Source organism: Neophocaena asiaeorientalis, unplaced genomic scaffold (genome assembly GCF_003031525.2).
Source record: "Neophocaena asiaeorientalis asiaeorientalis breed wild unplaced genomic scaffold, Neophocaena_asiaeorientalis_V1.1 scaffold433, whole genome shotgun sequence".
NCBI lineage: Eukaryota > Metazoa > Chordata > Mammalia > Artiodactyla > Phocoenidae > Neophocaena > Neophocaena asiaeorientalis.
The window spans coordinates 298,069-317,168 of NW_020175040.1; the positions used below are offsets into that span (position 1 = coordinate 298,069).

Consider the following 19,100-nt stretch of genomic DNA (forward strand, 5'->3'; position numbering starts at 1 on the left):
TATACATTGCATCCTTGTAACTTACTGCTTTTATACCTAGTCCTTTGTACCTCTTAATCCTCTTCCCCTATCTTGCCTCTCCCCCCACCCCTTTCCCCACTGGTAGCCACTAATTTGTTCTCTGTATCTGAGTCTGTTTCTGTTTTGTTATCTTTGTTCATTTGTTTTATTTTTTAGATTCCACATATAAGCGAAAACACAGTATTTGTCTTTCTCTGTCTTATTTCACCAAGCATAATACCCTCCATGTTGTTGCAAATGGCAAAATTGCATTCTTTCTATGGCCGAGTAATATCTCTAATTCCTTTAGATGGTAGGTTAGGTGGTTTGAGATTTTTTCCTGTTTCTTGAGGTGGGCCTGTATTGCTGTAAGCTTCCCTCTTAGAAGGAAGCTTTTGCTGCATCCTGTGGATTTTGTAAAATTGTGTTTTTATTTTCACTGTCTTAAGGTATTTTCTGATTTCCTCTTTGATGTCATGATTCATCCATTGGTTTTTTTTGTTTTTGTTTTTTTAGTAGCATCTTGTTTAGTCTCCATGTGTTTGTATTTTTTTCTTTTTTCTTCCCGTCACTGATTTCTAGTTTCATACTGTTGTCATTGGAAAAGATGCTTGATACATTTTCAGTCTTCTTGAATTTGTTGGGACTTGTTTTGGGGCTAGCATGTGATCTATCCTGGAGAATGTTCCACGTGCACTTTAAAGGAATGTGTATTCTACTGTTTTGGGACAGAATGTCCTGCAGATATCTATTAAGTCCATCTGGTCTAATGCGTCATTTAAGGTCAGTGTTTCCTTTTTTTCCCCATTTATTTATTTATTTATGGCTGTGTTGAGTCTTCGTTGCTGTGCACGGGCTTTCTCTAGTTGTGGCGAGTGGGGGGGCTACTCTTCATTGCAGTGTGTGGGCTTCTCATCGCAGTGGCTTCTCTTGTTGCGGAGCATGGGCTCTAGACGTGCGGGCTTCAGTAGTTGTGGCACACGGGCTCTAGAGCACAGGCTCAGTAGTTGTAGTACACAGGCTTAGTTGCTCCGTGGCATGTGGGATCTTCCCAGAACAGGGCTCAAACCTGTGTCCCCTGCGTTGGCAGGCAGATTCTTAACCACTGCGCCACCAGGGAAGTCGCAGGGTCACTGTTTCCTTATTGATTTTCTGTCTGAACGATCTGTCCATTGATGTAAGTGGGGGTGTTAAGGTCTCCCACTATTGTACTGCTGTCAATTTCTCCCTTTATTTCTGTTAATATTTGCTGTATATATTCAGGTGCTCCTATGTTAGGTTCATATATATTTATGAATGATATCTTCTTGTATTGACCTCTTTATCATTGTATAATGTCCTTTGTCTTTTATTATAGACTTTGTTTTATAGTCTGTCTTGTCTGATACAAGTCTTGCTACCCCAGCTATCTTTTTGTTTCCATTTGCATGGAATATCTAGATAATAGCCTCTTGATACTGTGGCACCAAAAACAAAAAAAAACCCAGCAAAGAATAAAGAAAAAAATGTCATCCGTATGTCTACCATCCAGAAACAGCCACCACTAAATAATAGTGTATTTCCTTCTAGTTTGTGTATTTTTTTGTGTGAAGTAGAAAGTATACTATTAAAATAATTTTGCATTCTTAGCATTTTATCATTTATCATTTTCCTTTGTCTTAAAAGATGACTGAATTACATATCATTGTGTGACTGTACCATAATTGATGCTTATCTAATGGATAGACATTCAGATTTTAAAAATTTTGGATATTATGAATAATGATACTATGAACAGTTTTTTGATTCACAGTTTATTTCCCTTGTTCTCACTTTTAACTCCTCAACCTCTCTCTTCAAAACACAAAAATACACAGCTGTGCCTTTTAACCAACCAAGTGATTTTGGTGAGGAAGAAATAGTGCTTCTGGAGCAACCTCCCACCTGCATCTTTAGATTAGTAAAGTGGAGTATTTAACATCTTTGCTCATTAACAAAGGGCTAAAAACCACTGTAAGATCTAGAAATCCTGATTTTAAGGGTGCCCTACCAAACTGTCAAGTCATAAATAAGCTTTTAAGCAAATTCTGGCCTTGAAATAAGAAATCTGTTTCCAGATTCTAAATAACTAATTTTGAAATATTTTGTTTCCATTAAAATGTTTACAACCTGGGAATGCATAAATTTCTTCTTTTATAAAACACTTTAAAGAAGCAAAACTGAATCAGTGATTTTAACCAGCATTAAAACAAATGCTGTTATAAGGTGAAATTTATTAAAATTAAGTTATGATTTTGTTTAGATCAAAAGGGAGAGTCTTTTTTCCCCCATGCAAAATTGTATTCTTGGGGGATATAAATACCTATCCAGAGGGTCAGCAGGACAAACCATAGATGAAAGGAATGAATTAATTTGATATTTCAGGTTAATATTGCAGCTCCTTTTGGAACCTCAGTGAAGGCTAGGGTATTTTTGTTTTCCACAGTTAATTGAAGCAGAGTTCTGCAGCAGCAAAAGAAGGTGATTTATTTCAGATTCAAGATAATTTGCATGAATATATTTATAATAAAATAGAAAATATTTCCCTGTCATATTAATACATATTATAAATATATATAACAGTAATATATGTTAACAAGCAGACCATGCTTTTAGATACCCTAGTTGAACTAAAACCAACAGTTTATGCATTTTTTATATTTCCCTTTAACAAAAAAAAGAAACAATAATTATTTTGAGAAAATAAAGTTGTTTTTGAGTTACTGCTAACTCATTCCAACCCTAAGTTTGCTGAGAGTGGCACTGAGGTGAGACTGGAAAGATTTCGTAATGTATGTGTTTTGAGTAGTGTTTGGGTTTGAAAGATGACAGGAACTTAGATTAGGAGAAATCGGTTGTGGTAAAACTGGACACTCGGACATGTTTATGAACTTGAAACATTTCACTTAATAGGAGTGGATTATCCCTAAAATAAATAATTAGTCTTGGCAGGTAGTAAATAAGCAAGGTGTTAATTAATGGATTGATGAATTTTCCTTGCTGGATATTAGCTGAAATTTAAGGTTTGCAGTTTAGGTTGTATGAGTCACGTGGTGGTGTGTCTGTAGTCTTACGAGGAGTAGAATATACTGCTGGTAAGGAAGAGTGTAGAGTGTAGACCAGCTGGAGGTGGGAAGAGGCTGAAGCTGGTTGCTGCCCCAACGTGGGATGGTGACGGAGGTTTAGAGGGAGGTTACCAGAGAGGACTTCTCATGACCCTGCGCATGAAGCTACAGTGTCTCCACCTTTCCTGTTGTCCCTTATCTCATGTTCTGTGTGGTCACCTAGATGTCTTCGAAGATGAGAAACCTCCAAAGAAGAGTGTTCTCTCAAAAGTTTCACGAGGAAAGAGGAAGAGAGGCTTCGGTGATTCTGGGGACACAGCAGATGGTCCAGCAAGAAAGAAAGCGGCCAAAGTGACTGTTAAATCCGAAAACCCTCAGGTTATTAAGGATGAAGCCCTCAGTGATGGGGAAGATTTCAGGTGAGATGGCTGAAAACCTCTTGAGCAGGTCTTGATTGTTCCCATCAGGGAAGTGTGACTAAGAAAACCTACTCTTTTTGCTTGTCACTGGGATCTGTGGAAAAGGTGGGATCTTTAAACTCTTCTAGGTAGAGCTCAGACCACTAGTAAGAGCTGGGAAGAGTCTTGGCAATTATATAGTTTACCTCCCAAACTTTTCAGATGAGGACGACAGCTTTCAGAAAGTGATTTGTTTGTGGTTACACAGCTAGATGGTGGCTAAAACCAGGATGAGACCTCGGTCTGCTGACTCCTGGTCCAGTGCTCTATACCACGCAAAGACGTGTCGTACACGAGGCATTTCCCTGACGTCTGGCCGTGTCCTGTCCTGCTCTCCTCGGGTGCGCTCCGCCCCTGCCCAGCTGGACTTCCCTCCTTCACTTGACACGTGCTCACGCTCTTCCTTCTGCCTGGAACGGTTTCTTCCACCTTCAAGATGCAGAGCAGAAGTCATCCCCTCCACAGTCTTAATTGATTCCTCCCCCTTTTCCTCCTCGGACTTCTTGCTGCATCTCGTAAGAGTGTAACTGATCCGCCTTGTGTTACACTTACTTGTTTCCGTGCCATATACCACTGTGAGCTCAGACGGCTGGACCCACACTGGTTCACTTGTTTATGCCCCGTGGTGTCTAGGGCGGGGCCTTTGACAGTGAATGAACATATTAATATGTGGTGAGCAATCAACACTTGATCATCTGCCTCCTAGGGAAATTGGGGGGGGGGAGGAAGAGGACAGAGAGGCAGTAGTTTCTTCTTTGTTTCAGAAATAAACCCTCACTCTCAGTGTCAGCTTTTCCAGCAACCTCCAGTCCTGGCTCAGAAAGTAGGCCAGGACAGGGCAGCTGTGGGAAGGAGCACAAGGAAGCATGTGGGTTTTCCACCATCGTTCATCTCTTCTTTTCCCTGAGACTTTTCCTGCGAATGCCTCTGAGCTTACTGCTTCCCAGTCGCCTCTCCCCACTTGCTGAATTCTTTCTGCATGGAAATTCACAAACAGATAGACCAGGATGTTGCCAGGGAAAGCTCTGGTCCCCCTTTCCGTCTCAGTTAAGAGTTGCCATTTCTGCCACTTCTACTCTAAGGGGACATTTTTGTTGCTGTGGTGTTGAGAGGAAGTGGCAGGCTAAAAAGGGAGTGTTTGTCTTGTTAGAGCTGAAGCCTGAGGCTTCTTATTTTAAATGTCTGTGCTAAAACCTTGGGTCATATTCTCACTGGATACCGTGTGTCCGGTCTTACAAAAGCTGTAAGTAACTCAATTCCCTGAACATACTTTACGTGTGAATTTGCAGAATTCTACTGCATATTAGCAACCGTTGACTCTTGAGCCAGTATTTAGCCAGCTCCGTGTCTACGTAGTTCTCTCCTTACGCTTCCAGTTGTCCGTGTTCCTTATGACACACCTGTGTTCAGTTACATCCCCATTTACTTAGAAGTTAAAATTCTACCAACCTCAGTCTCCTTTCGTCTTATTTCCCAGAGGTGGGGAAACAATCTTCTGAGTTGGCTCATGGTAGGATCCGCACATGTGACTTCTCTCCTCTTCTTTCTGGCGTCTAGCTGCACATGTGTGCACACAGACATCGCAGCTTTTACTTCTGGGACTCACATTATTTTTGTGGTTTTTTTCTGACTTTCCCTGTATCATTTACAGACACAGCTGTTTCCCTTCACACAGCTCTAGATTGTAGGTTCATCATGTTCCTCCTGTTTTGACAGCACATCTAGTGTGCGACCTGTGATCAGAGCACATCTTGATGGGAACTTGAGACCCGGGCTAATGGAGGAAGTGAGGCTCAGAGCTCACAAATCATCAACTAATTGCAACAGTTTCTCAGTAAATAGAAGGAGTCCTTAAAGTTGAGTTTAGTTTAAACATAGCCCTAGGATGTCTGAGCTTTTCTTCTTCTTCCCTCCTGTGATCTCTACACAGGGACTTCCCGAGTGCCCTCAAGAAGGTGCACCGTCCAGAGAAAGAGGCTGCTGCGGACACAGGTGGGGGTGAAGGGGGCGACGAGGAAGAGAGTGAGGAGGACTGGGAAGAGGTAGAAGGTAAAGTGTCTTCCTCTGTTCTCAGAACTGTTTGATGCTGTTTTTCTGTTTGATTCTGTTTGGAGTCATGTCACTGCAATCCTGTCCTTTTCTTTTGAAACTAATAAAAACAAAGTTGCAGTAGGGGACTCGCTTTTGATGTAAGGAAAAAGTCATGACCAGGTTAGCAAAGAACGTTGTATATTCTCTTCCTCTGGTGGTGCTCCACGGAGGGGATCTTGAGATAGAGAAGACGCGTCGTCTCGTAGAGCCCGGGCTTTGTGGGTGCTCATACCTGGCTCAGAGGCCAGCTGTGCCACTTGGGCAGCTGGGTGAGTGAGTAACTCCAGCTGTCCGAGCTGAGTTTTTCCGCTGGTGACAGTTGGTAAACACCGAACACTTACTGTGAGCTGGGCACAGTCTAGGCTCCAGGGTTGCTGTGGGAAGATGTGATGGGCCTGGTGCATCACATACCCACAATACATAGCCCCTCATGTCACCATCCTTAGCGTGACTTTTCTTTCCCAGCTTTTTATTTTGAAAGTGTTCAAACCTACAAAAAAATTGAACATGTAGTCCATACACTGTTCACCTAGACTCACTGACTTTACCATTGTGCCGTTTGAATGTACCAGCATCTTCCCTTCTGTAAATCTGCATTGTGGAACCACGTGAAAGTAAGTCGCAGACATCCTGACTCTTCACTTGTAAATGCTTCAGCATGCATTTCCTAAGAGTAAGACATTCTCCTGCATGGTGAAATACCATTATCATACCTAAATTAAGTCCCTAATTGTTATAAAACTATCCTTTATAACTGCTTTTCCTCTCATTTTTTTTTTTTTTTTTGCTTTTCATAGCACTGGGTTTTTGTTTCGTTTTGTTTTGTGTTGGTGGAGTCCTGGCCTCTTGTTTCGTAGAATGTCTCATACTGTGGTTCGTGATGGTGGGAAACTTGTTTGAATGCCCCCTGGATTTCTTACAAACTGTAAGGTGAGGCCAAAGACTTAGTTATATTTAGATTAAACAATTTTTGGCAGGAACACTTCAGAGCTTTGTACTTCACGGTGCATCCATTCGGAGGCATCCAATGTCAGGTTGTACCACTGCCGACGCTAAGTTTGGTCATGTCTGTGGTACTGCCTGATTGTGCCAATGTAAAGGTACATTTTCCTTTTGTAATTTACCGTCTCTAGTGGGACTCTGATTCTGTGTGAATATCCTGTCCCCCAGTCACTTTCTACTTAATGGTTTTAGCAAGCGTCAATGATCTTGACCGAATCAAAGATTATTATATTGAGCACTGCAAATACTTTGATTCTGTCATCTCATGTATATTTATTAGCTGACTTTGATCTGTAAAGAAGAGCTCTGCCTTTTAAGAATTGTATTTATTTATTTTGGGTATCACTATGGACTTAAAAATTCAATGTTATCGGTTCTCATCATTACATTTTCTGATCTTTGGATTGTCCCACGTTTGGCGAGCAGGAGCCCCTGTGAGCTAGCTACCCTACAGAGTCCTTTTGACGTGGCTTCATTAGTTTCTGAGAATGTTTTTGTACTTTGGCACAATAAGATGTTCCAGGATCTCTCTGTACTCTCCTTGCTGCACACCTGGGATTGGCTTTTTTTTTCTCTAAGAAGCCCTGGTTCATTTTAGTAGGAACAGGTACATAGAAACCAAGGTCTTGGCACTGGGTATTGTCATTGCCAGTGGGGTGTCATTGCTTCTAGGCCCAGAGCTGCTTTGAAAGGAACTTTGCTAATGAAGTTCACAGTTCAGATTCGTTTTGTTTTGTGTTGGTGGAGTCCTGGCCTCTTGTTTCGTAGAATGTCTCATACTGTGGTTCGTGATGGTGGGAAACTTGTTTGAATGCCCCCTGGATTTCTTACAAACTGTAAGGTGAGGCCAAAGACTTAGTTATATTTAGATTAAACAATTTTTGGCAGGAACACTTCAGAGCTTTGTACTTCACGGTGCATCCATTCGGAGGCATCCAATGTCAGGTTGTACCACTGCCGACGCTAAGTTTGGTCATGTCTGTGGTACTGCCTGATTGTGCCAATGTAAAGGTACATTTTCCTTTTGTAATTTACCGTCTCTAGTGGGACTCTGATTCTGTGTGAATATCCTGTCCCCCAGTCACTTTCTACTTAATGGTTTTAGCAAGCGTCAATGATCTTGACCGAATCAAAGATTATTATATTGAGCACTGCAAATACTTTGATTCTGTCATCTCATGTATATTTATTAGCTGACTTTGATCTGTAAAGAAGAGCTCTGCCTTTTAAGAATTGTATTTATTTATTTTGGGTATCACTATGGACTTAAAAATTCAATGTTATCGGTTCTCATCATTACATTTTCTGATCTTTGGATTGTCCCACGTTTGGCGAGCAGGAGCCCCTGTGAGCTAGCTACCCTACAGAGTCCTTTTGACGTGGCTTCATTAGTTTCTGAGAATGTTTTTGTACTTTGGCACAATAAGATGTTCCAGGATCTCTCTGTACTCTCCTTGCTGCACACCTGGGATTGGCTTTTTTTTTCTCTAAGAAGCCCTGGTTCATTTTAGTAGGAACAGGTACATAGAAACCAAGGTCTTGGCACTGGGTATTGTCATTGCCAGTGGGGTGTCATTGCTTCTAGGCCCAGAGCTGCTTTGAAAGGAACTTTGCTAATGAAGTTCACAGTTCAGCAAATGTAATTTATTTCAGCTGGTGTTTATAAGCAGTGTAGCGGAGAAAGAGATGAAGATGCATGCCTTGCCGTGTATTCAGTACAAGTTTACAGTTGAATGGGGAAGTCATGCCTCTCTACAAAGCAAATTTTTGTGGGCGTTACCATAGTGATACAGAGAATAGGAAATTGCTCCCTAAGTCTCTTCTAAAACACACACAGCTGAGCATTAGCTCCATGATACCAGGGGTCTGTATCTAATTCACCTAACTATCTCTGTGCCGAAGGTTCTTCCTCTGAGGGCTGTTTCTCTGGGTTCTTGTGCAGGTTAATGAGACAGTTAGATTGTAAGAGCACAGGGCCTGGCATTTCCTAGGAACTCAGAACGTGGTCTCTACAGTTTCCTACCTCACACCCATTCCTCACTTGCTCCGTCCCAGCAGAACCTCGATTTTGTTTGGTACAGTATCTATTATAACGATAATTATTACTATTGATTTTAAAAATCACTGTTTATAGAAGTTAGTGAGCCCGTGCCGGGTGACGTGGGGGAAAGCGCAGCCTTCTCTACATCCGCTCTGCCCGTGAAGCCCGTGGAGATAGAAATTGAAACACCGGAGCAGGTGAAGGCAAGAGAAAGAAGGTACGATTAAGCACTTGCTCCTAGTTTCTGTCACGTATCATCACTGGCAGCTGCTCCTCAATGAAAAACACATAGGAGACCCGGGCTGAGTGTCAGAGCTGTCAGGAGTGCTAGGTGAGAGAGCCCTGGGCTCACCTTTAGGACTGAAGGAGACACCTTTGTGTCCTGGCTAGGGCAGGAGGTGTGCCAGGGGCTCTGCAGGTTGCCCGTCATCTTACTCCGTCTTTAGGACAGTGTGCGAACGAGGAGCCGGAGACCCAGAGAGGTTAAGTAACATTTCTGCTGTGAGTGGATGCGCCACGATCTGCGTCCCTCAGGCTGACCCGGCATTGCTGTTCGTCTCCCCATGTCACTGCGGGGCCTGCGGCAGTGCCTGCTGCGGCTAGGGGCCCCCACTCCTCTCCAGGGTCCCCAGGCCCTCGGCAGCCCCTGGCAGCCCGGCCATATGGAGCGCGTCTCCTGGTAGTTAATTGGTTCCTGAGGCCCCCGTGTGATGGGCACGTTATTAGGCCTGAAGGAGGGAGACAATAGCAGTCAGGAAGCCTCAGGTTTTCCTCAGGATGCTTGGGACACAGACACGAGGGAGATTTTACAGCAGGACAGCATCGCACAAACGAGCGTGCGCTAACTTGACGTAAGGCACTGTGTGCTGAGGAGCTGGTCAGTCCTGGGGGCGGGACAGTCAGAGGCGACGTCCTGGAGGGCGGGCTCTGAAGCATGCTTGGATGGCGGGTGGGCGCAGGTCGAGCAAGGGGAGGGAACGTCCTGGGCCAGGGCTCGCGGGTAAGGAGGAGTGGGAACAGCCAGCCTGCAGGTCTGCTGAGTAGCACAGCCTCAGTCATTGCAGCTGAAAGGCGTTGACGGGAGAGTGGGGTCGGCCTTCACCCTTCATCCTCCGAGTTTTCAATGTGCATTGCAGTGAAAAGATAAAAACGGAGTTTGAGACATATCTTCGGAGGATGATGAAACGTTTCAATAAGGAAGTCCGTGAGGACACACACAAGGTACGGCAGGGAAGGAGGAGGGTGGTACGCAGGGGAACTGGGCTTTCCATCAGCCCTGCCTCTGGGCTTCCACTCACTGTGTGACCTGGTGAGTTTCTGACTCGCTCCTGAAGTGGGGGTGATAACAGTGTCTGCCTGGGGGGATGGGCGTGAGGAGTAAGCAGACAGCACATGTAAAGCACGTAGCTCAGTGCCGGGTGGCAGCAGGGGCTAATACCAGGCACTGTCCTCCCATCCCTTCTCTCAGCTGTTTAATAACGTTGGTTCTGATCTCAGCTAAAGTTGCTGTGGCTTCTGGCTTCAGCTGGTACTTCCTGAACATACACCACTAGCAAGGTGCTTAGCAAGGCGCTTGGCATTGTGGGGAGAGAGACTTGTACGAAGCTTGTTTCCTACGATTCAGCAGTTTCTGACATCAAAACAGGGAGACTCGAGACATAGAACAAGGAAAGAGATCAGTGTGGGCCTCAGTAGCCGAGGAAGGCCTCATTTAGGAGAGAGGATAGGGCGGGTCAGGAGGAAGGATGGCACAGGGAGATGCAGAAAGGCCGAGTGGTGGCCGGGCTGGCGGGACAGCCGGGGCCTGCATCTAGGAGGCAGCGTGCGCTGGAGGCCCATGCAGAGTGAGGCAAGGGCGGACTTTGGTTCTCCTCTGACCGGCAGCAGGCAGCTAGGGAGAGCGCAGTGATGCGGAGGGCGGAAGGGGCACTGCCTGCAGCAGCTGCAGAAGCCAAGAGGCGCAAAGAGCACGGAGTCAGGGTGGAGAGACGAGGGGAGAGCCGGCGTGGCGCCCTCATGGGCCTGGGCGCCGAGCCGGGTGGCTGGGTTTCTTTTACCCCTTGGTGTTGGACGTGAAAGAAAGGCGAGGAGGACTGTGACTCCAAGATGTGAAGCTTAAGTGAGGGGAGAAGGGCGGAGCATGGGCTGCAGCAGGCCGGCTGTAGGCAGGAAGAAGGGGGACTGCCTTGAGGGGAAATGATGCAAAGCTGAGTGGGAGGAGGAGCAGACAGCTGCGTGGTCGTTTCCGGAGGCTGGGGAAGGCTGGGGTGGCGCGCAGGCCTGGGGACACGTGTGGGTCTGCGGCAGAGGCATTACACACACCGGGGTGGGGTTGAGGTACACACGGCCTGTCCCATCCCAGCTGCGACAGCGGCTCTCCCCCATTCCGTTTCCTCCTGATCTTTTTGGAGCAAACACCAAACTTTGTAACAGTTCATCTACAAATCCTTCAGGATGTATCAGTACCTCTAAAAGATAAGACCTCTTGAGAAAAAGGAAGTTTGTATTTTGCAGCTTTGAGATGTGATTGTTTCTTTGAGGGAAGGAGTACCTAGAGAGAAGAGGGGATGAAAGACAGAGTCTTGGGAGATGGCAGTGTTAGTATTTTTACTTTCTTGTATGTAGAAATGACAACAAATATTTCCTGTCCGCAAAACGTCTTTGAATTTGGCAGCAAAAATCCCACTGGTTCTCAGCCTTTCCTTTTCCCTCTCCCCAGGTTCACCTTCTGTGTCTGCTGGCAAATGGCTTCTATCGAAATAGCATCTGCAGCCAGCCAGATCTGCGTGCCATCGGCCTCTCCATCGTCCCGACTCGCTTTACCAAAGTGCCGCCTGAAGACGTGGACGTCAGCTACCTGTCAAAGCTGGCGAAATGGTAGGGCCTTCAGGCCTGTGCCAGAGCCTAGTGTAGGATTTGTGTCTCAGAGGCTGGGTGCACGTCAGTTCCGCAGACCCTCCTTGAGGGGCTGGGAAGGCTCCCCAGGGGGAGGGTGTGAGCTGGGTCTTCAGGAGTTGGCCAGACAGGCTGGGAAGAGGGGCACTGGCAGGCGGGGTTCCCAAGACACCCCGCTCTGTGTTTCGGCTGTAGAAGAACAGAGTTCGTCTTTGCCCTGACATCTGATGCAAAGGAATGCCTGATTTCTCTCCAGGTTCACTGGAACATTTACAGTTAATGCAGACCTTTCAAGCAATGAGCAGGATGGCCTGCAGACGACGCTGGAGAGAAGGTTTGCTATTTACTCTGCGAGAGACAGTGAAGAGTTGGTCCACGTGAGTGACTCCTGGCAGCGCTGTTTTCATTAGGTCTGTCAGCTGGGGAATGTGGCAGTCATGTGCCACATACCATTCCAGCTGTTTTACATATATTTCCTTGCTCAGTCCTCATAAAATAAAAACAGGTACTGAAGCTCAGAGAGGCTAAATCACTTTCTTAGGGTCATTCGGTTGGTAAGCATCGGAGACAGGATTGGGCCCATGTGTGAGTTGAAAGCTGCCCTCTCTCCTGTCTCTTACTTGGTGTCCTGGCGTATTAAAGCACTTAATTTTTGGTCAGCTGCCCTCGAATTGTTTACAGTATTCAAAAATCGTGTTTAAAAGTCCCAAGGAAATGTTTTTTCAAATTGGCTGCCGAAATCCTTAAGAAAGTGTTTCCTTACCTTCCAAGCTGGGTGAAGATGCTGGCAGGTGGCCGTGCAGTGAGTAGGGTTCTGTCCAAAAGGAGTCTTGGCGAAGAGTTTGTGTGTAGACGGGCTTTGTCGCATGCTTAAAATACCCTTAGGTAAGGCTCTGTCTCAATAAAACAAAAATAGGTAGAAATGCGGTTTTATCCCTGGAAGATTTCTGTTGATGCATATACTCGTGTCTGAGCTTCAGATTCTGTTTAGGGAAAGAGACTTTTTGTATCTTTAGAGACCAAATGACTGGCATCTTCCTTCTCTTCCAATTTGGCTTGAAAAAGTGTGGGGTATCTGGACAGTAATCGTGCGGTGATATCACCACCCAGAGAAGAACACTCGTATTTCAGTGTCATCCTCCCAGACTTTGTTCCCACGTATATCTGTGCACGTCCATATTTGTTTTGTTTGTGTAGTTTTTTTTTTTTTTTTTGCGGTACGCGGGCCTCTCACTGCCGTGGCGTCTCCCGCTGCAGAGCACCGGCTCCGGACCCACAGGCTCAGCGGCCATGGCCCACGGGCTCAGTCGCTCCGCGGCATGTGGGATCCTCCCGGACCGGGGCACGAACCCGTGTCCCCTGCACCGGCAGGCAGACTCCCAACCACTGCGCCACCAGGGAAGCCCTGTTTGTGTAGTTTTATTAAGCAAAGAAATAGTTTTTTTAAAGAAGTAAACAATTCAGTGATACTCGGTGCATTTTCAGTGTTGTGCATCCACCACCTCTGTCTGTTTCCAAGACACTCTTCCTATCCCCGAAGGAGACCCTGTGCCTATTACAGTCACTCCCATTCTTGCTCCTTTTCCCACCTCCCCAAGTGTCTGGCAGCCACCAATTCGCATTCTCTCTCTATGGATTTACGTATTTTGGATATTCCATATAAAAGAAATCACAATACAGTCAGCATTCCTTATCTGCAGGTTCCACACTCACGGATTCAGCCGACTGCCAGTCAGATTTATATCTGCAGTTGGTTGAATCTGCGGATGCAGAACCCGGGGATAGAGGGAGCGCCAGCTGTACTCTGGCATTTTGTATAAGGAACTTAAGCATCTGCGGATTTTGGTGTCCGGCGGGGTCCTGGAACCAATCCCCACAGATTGGGGCGAGGGACGACTATATATGACCTTTTGTGTCTGGCTTCTTTCACTTAGCATGCTTTCAAGGTTCATTCACGTTTGTAACATGTATCAACATTCCTTTTTATGGTAAATAATATTCCATTGTATGGATAGACCACATTTCACTTATCCATTCATCAATCGATGGGCGTTTAGGTGGTTTTCCATCTTTTGGCTGTTACGAAGAGTACTGCTATAAACCTTGTGTGTACATATATTTATTTGGGTACTTGTTTTCAGTTCTTTTGGGTATATACCTAGAAGTAGAGTTGCTGGGTCATATGGTAATTGTATGCCAAACTGTTTTACATAGCAGCTGCACCATCTTACCTTCTCACCAGCAAAGTACAAGGATTCCAGTTTCTCCAAATCATCACGGACACTTGTTATTTTCCATTTTTTGGATTACAGTCATCCTTACAGGTGTGAAGTGGTACTCACTGTGGCTTTGGTCTGCATTTTCCCCATGATTAATGATGGGTTAATGTCTTTTCATGTGCGTATCGGCCATTTGTTTATCTTCTTCGGAGAAATGTCTGTTCAGGTCCTTTGCCCATTTAAAATTGGGTTCTTTGTCTTTGTTACTGAGTTGTAAGAGTCCTTTATATATTTCGGTTACTAGACGCCTATCGGATATATGCTTTGCAAATATTTTCTCCCATTCTGTAGGTTGTCTTTTTACTTTCTTCACGAAGTCCTTTGATGCACAAAAGTTTTAATTCTGACAAAGTCCAATTTTCTATTTTTCTTTTTTTTTTTAATTATTTTATTTTTGGCTGCATTGGGTCTTGGTTGCTGTGCGTGAGCTTTCTCTAGTTGCGGCGAGTGGGGGCTACTCTTCGTTGCGGTGCGCGGGTTTCTTAATGCGGTGGCTTCTCTTATTGCGGAGCACGGGCTGTAGGCGTGCGGGCTTCAGTAGTTGTGGCACACATACTTAGTTGCTCCGCGGCATGTGGGATCTTCCCAGACCTGGGCTCGAACCCGTGTCCCCTGCACTGGCAGGCAGATTCTTAACCACTGTGCCACCAGGGAAGTCCTCTTTTGTTTCTTGTACTTTTGGTGTCATATCAAGAATTCATTGCCAAATCCCAGATCATGAAGATTTCCTCCTGTATTTCCTTCTAAGAGTTTTACAGTTTTAGCTCTTTCATCCATTTTGAGTTAATGTTTTTATATGATGTAAGGTAGGTGTTCAACTTCATTATTTTTGCACGTGGATATCCAGTGGTCCCAGCACCATTTCTTGAAGAGACTAGTCTTTCAACTATTCATTGTATTTGTTGTATTATTTTCACTATTGATTGGAAGTTTTTCAATGGGGATGAATGGTCTTGGCACACTTACCAGAAATCAATTGGCCATAGACACTTGGGTTAATTTCTGGGCTGTCTGTTATATTCCATTGGTCTACATGTCTGTCCTTATGCCAGTGCCACACTGTTTTGATTACTGTGAATCTGTAGTAAGTTTTGAAATCGGAAGTATGAGTAAAACGTCATAATGCTATTTTGGCTATGTGGGGCCCTGTGCAGTTTCATGTGAAATTGATGGTCTGCTTTTCCATTTCTGCAAAAAAGGCCATTGGAGGGGCTTCCCCGGTGGCGCAAGTGGTTGAGAGTCCGCCTGCCAATGCAGGGGACGTGGGTTCATGCCCCGGTCCGGGAAGATCCCACATGGCATGGAGCGGCTGGGCCGCTGAGCCTGTGCGTCCGGAGCCTGTGCTCTGCAATGGGAGAGGCCACAACAGTGAGAGGCCCGCGTACCGCGAAAAGAAAAAAAAAAAGGCCATTGGAGTATTGATAGGGTTTGCATAGATTCTGCACATTGATTAGGGCAGCATTGCTATCTAGTCAATATTAAGTCTGTAAACATGGCTTTTTAAATTTCTTTTAGTTGTATTTTGTAGTTTTCAGTGTACCTGTCTTTCATCTTCTTGGTTAAACTTTTTTCTAGGTATGTTATTCTTTTCGATGCTGTTGTAAATGGTATTGTTTTCTTAATTTCCTTCTCAGATTGTTCAGTGAAGGTGTATTAAAAAAATGGCTGATTGTGTTGATCTTATACCTTGCAGCTTTGCTGAGTTCATTTAACAGTTTCTTGTGCATTCTTTGGGATTTTCTATATATAAGATCTTGACCTCTGTGAATAGAGTTAGTTTTACTTCTTCTTTTCCAGTTTGAATGCCTTTTGTTTCTTGTTCTTGTCCAGTTGCTCTGGCTAGAACTTCCAGCACAGTGTAGAATAGCAGTGACAAAAGCAGGCATCTTGTCTGGTTCTTGATATTGGGAGGGAAAGCTTTTCACTCTTTCATGACTGAGTATCTTGGTAGTTGTGGATTTTCATATACATTCTTTATCATGTTGAAGAACTGTATTTCTAGTTTTCTGAATGTGTTTTAATCATGAAAGTGCTTTGAATTCTGTCAGATGCTTTTTCTGTGTCAACTGAGATGATTTTGTGATTTTTCTCCCCTTCATTCTACTAACGTAGTGCATTGCATTCATGGATTTTCTGTTGATTGATTGATTGAAGTATAGTTGATTTACAATATTGTGTTAGTTTCAGATTACAGCATAGTGATTTAGTGTTTTTTGCAGATTATATTCCATTATAGCTTATTACAAGATAATGGGTATAATTCCCTGTGCTATACAGCAAATCCTTGTTGCTTATCTATTTTATGTATAGTAGTTTGGATCTGTTAATTCCATACCCTAATTTGTCCCTTTCCTCTTCTCACTCCCCCTTGGTAACCGCAAGTTTGTTTTCTGTATCTGTGACTCTGTTTCTGCTTTGCATATACTGTCATTTGTATTTTTTTTTTTTTGGTTCTACGTATAAGCAGTATCATTACCATATTTGTCTTTCTCAGTCTGACTTATTTCATGAAGCATAATATTCTCTAGGTTCATCCATGTTGCTGCAAAGCAAAGTATTTTATTGTTTTTTGTGGTTGAGTAATATTCCATTGTATGTATATACCACATCTTTTTAATCCAGTCATCTGTTGATGGGTACTGGGGTTCCTTCCATGTCTTGAGTATTGTAAATAGTGCTGCTATGTTCACTGGTGTGCATGTTATCTTTTTGGATTAGAGGGTTTTTTTCCAGATATACCCAGGAGTGGAATTGCTGGGTCATATGATAGTTCCGTTTTTAGTTTTTTAAGGAACTTTCATACTGTTTTCCATAATGGCTGCACCAATTTAAATTCTTACCACCAGTGTTCGGGGATTCCCTTTTCTCCACATCCTCTCCAACATTTGTTATTTGTAGGCTTTTTGATGATAGCCATTCTGACAGGTGTGAGGTGATAGCTGATTGTGGTTTTGATTTGCATTTCTCTAATAATTAGCAATGTAGAGTATCTTTTCATGTGCCTGTTAGCCATCCGTATGTCTTCTGCCCATTGTTTGATTGGGTTGTTTGTTTGTTTTTGTTTTTGTTTTGCGGTACGCGGGCCTCTCACTGTTGTGGCCTCTCCGGTTGCGGAGCACAGGCTCTGGACGCGCAGGCTCAGTGGCCATGGCTCACGGGCCCAGCCGTTCCACGGCATGTGGGATCTTCCTGGACCGGGGCACGAAACCGTGTCCCCTGCGTCGGCAGGCGGACTCTCAACCACTGCGCCACCAGGGAAGCCCGGGTTGTTTGGTTTTTTTTGTTTGTTACTGAGCTGTATGAGCTGTTTGTATATTTTGAATATTAACCCTTGTCAGTCTCATCGTTTACAAACATTTTCTCCCATTCAGTAGGTTGTCTTTTCATTTTGTTAACGGTTTCCTTTGTTGTGTAAAGCCTTTTAAGTTTAATTAGGTCCCATTTGTTTATTTTTGCTTTTATTTATTTTGCCTTAGAAGACTGATTCAAGAAAATATTGCTACAATTTATGTCAGAGTGTTCCGCCTATGTTCTCTTCTAGGAGTTGTTTTTTTTTTTATTTTATTTATTTATTTATTTATTTATGGCTGTGTTGGGTCTTTGTTTCTGTGCGTGGGCTTTCTCTAGTTGCGGCGAGTGGGGGCTGCTCTTCATCGCGGTGCGCGGGCCTCTCACTGTCGCGGCCTCTCTTGTCGCGGAGCACAAGCTCCAGACGCGCAGGCTCAGTAGTTGTGGCTCACGGGCCTAGTTGCTCTGCGGCATGTGGGATCTTCCCAGACCAGGGCTCGAACCTGTGTCCCCTGCATTGGCAGGCAGATTCTCAACCACTGCGCCACCAGGGAAGCCCTCTTCTAGGAGTTTTATGGTTTCAGATCTTACATTTAGGTCTTTAAGCCATTTTGAATTTATTCTTGTATGTGGTGTGAAGGAATGTTCTAATCTCATTGTTTTACATGTAGCTGTCCAGTTTTCCCAGCAACACTTGTTGAAGAAACTGTCTTTTCTCCATTGTATATTCTTGCCTCCTATGTCATAGATTAGTTGACCATAAGTATGTGGGTTTATTTCTGGGCTCTTTATTCTGTTCCTTTGACTTATATGTCTGTTTCTATACCAACACCACACTGTTTTGTTTACTATAGCTTTGTAGTATAGTATAAAGTCTGGAAAGGTTATGCCTCCAGCTTTGTTCTTTTTCCTCAGGATTGCTTTGGCAGTTCTGGGTCTTTTGTAGTTCCATATAAGTTTTAAGATTATTTATTCTAGTTCTGTGAAAAATGTCATGGGTATTTTGATAGAGATTGCATTAAATCTGTAGGTTGCTTTGGGTAGTACGCTCATGTTAACAATATTAATTCTTCCAATCCAAGAGCATGGGATATCTTTCCATTTCTTTGAATCATCTTCAGTTCCCTTAATCAGTGTTTTATGGTTTTAGCATATAGATCTTTTTACTTCCTTGGTTAAGTTTATTCCTAGGTTTTGTGTTTTTTTGGTTTTTTTTTTGGGGGGGGGGATGCAATTTTAATAAACAGGATTGCTTTTTTTACTTCCTCTGTCTGATATTTCATTGTTAGTGTATAGAAACACAGTAAATTTCCGTATATTAATCTTACATCCTGCTGCCTTGCTGAATTCATTTATTAGTTCTAATAGCTTTTATGTGGAAACTTTAGAGTTCTCTATATAGAATATCATGTCATCTGCAAATAGTGATAGTTTTACCTTTTCCCTTCCAGTTTGGATGCCTTTTATTTCTTTTTCTTGTAGCTAGGACTTACAATATTACGTTAAACAGAAGCAGGAAGGGTGGACATCCCTGTCTAGTTCCTGAATTTATTGGGAAAGCCTTCAGTTTTTCACTGTTGCGTATTATGTTGGCTGTGGATTTGACATGGTTGGCTTTTATCATGTTGAGTTATGTCCCCTCTGTACCCACTTTGGTGAGAATTTTTATCATGAATCGTTGTTGAATTTTGTCAAATGCTTTTTCTGCATTTATTGAGATGATCATGTGATTTTTATCTATTCTTTTGTTAATGTGGTGTATCACATTGATTGATTTACATATTTTGAACCATCCTTGCAACCCTGGAGTGAATCCAACTTGAGCGTGGTATCCTTAGTATGTATTGTTGGATTCAGTTTGCTAATACTTTGTTGAGGATTTTTGCATCTATATTCATCAAAGATTTGGGGTTGTAAGTGTCTTTGTCTGGTTTTGGTATCAGGGTAATGGTGGTTTCATAGT

At 43.8% G+C, this 19,100-nt stretch overlaps 1 protein-coding gene across 1 annotated transcript in view; it reads left to right on the forward strand.

Moving 5' to 3' along the window:
• XPC (XPC complex subunit, DNA damage recognition and repair factor) overlaps positions 1-19,100 on the forward strand; it is a 36,462-nt gene that overhangs the window by 3,708 nt on the left and 13,654 nt on the right. Inside the window, exons 2-7 of the mRNA XM_024763411.1 lie at positions 3,307-3,502; positions 5,472-5,590; positions 8,769-8,892; positions 9,812-9,896; positions 11,395-11,552; positions 11,827-11,947. Coding sequence (XP_024619179.1) covers positions 3,307-3,502; positions 5,472-5,590; positions 8,769-8,892; positions 9,812-9,896; positions 11,395-11,552; positions 11,827-11,947 — 803 coding nt within the window. The remainder of the gene's footprint in view (positions 1-3,306; positions 3,503-5,471; positions 5,591-8,768; positions 8,893-9,811; positions 9,897-11,394; positions 11,553-11,826; positions 11,948-19,100) is intronic.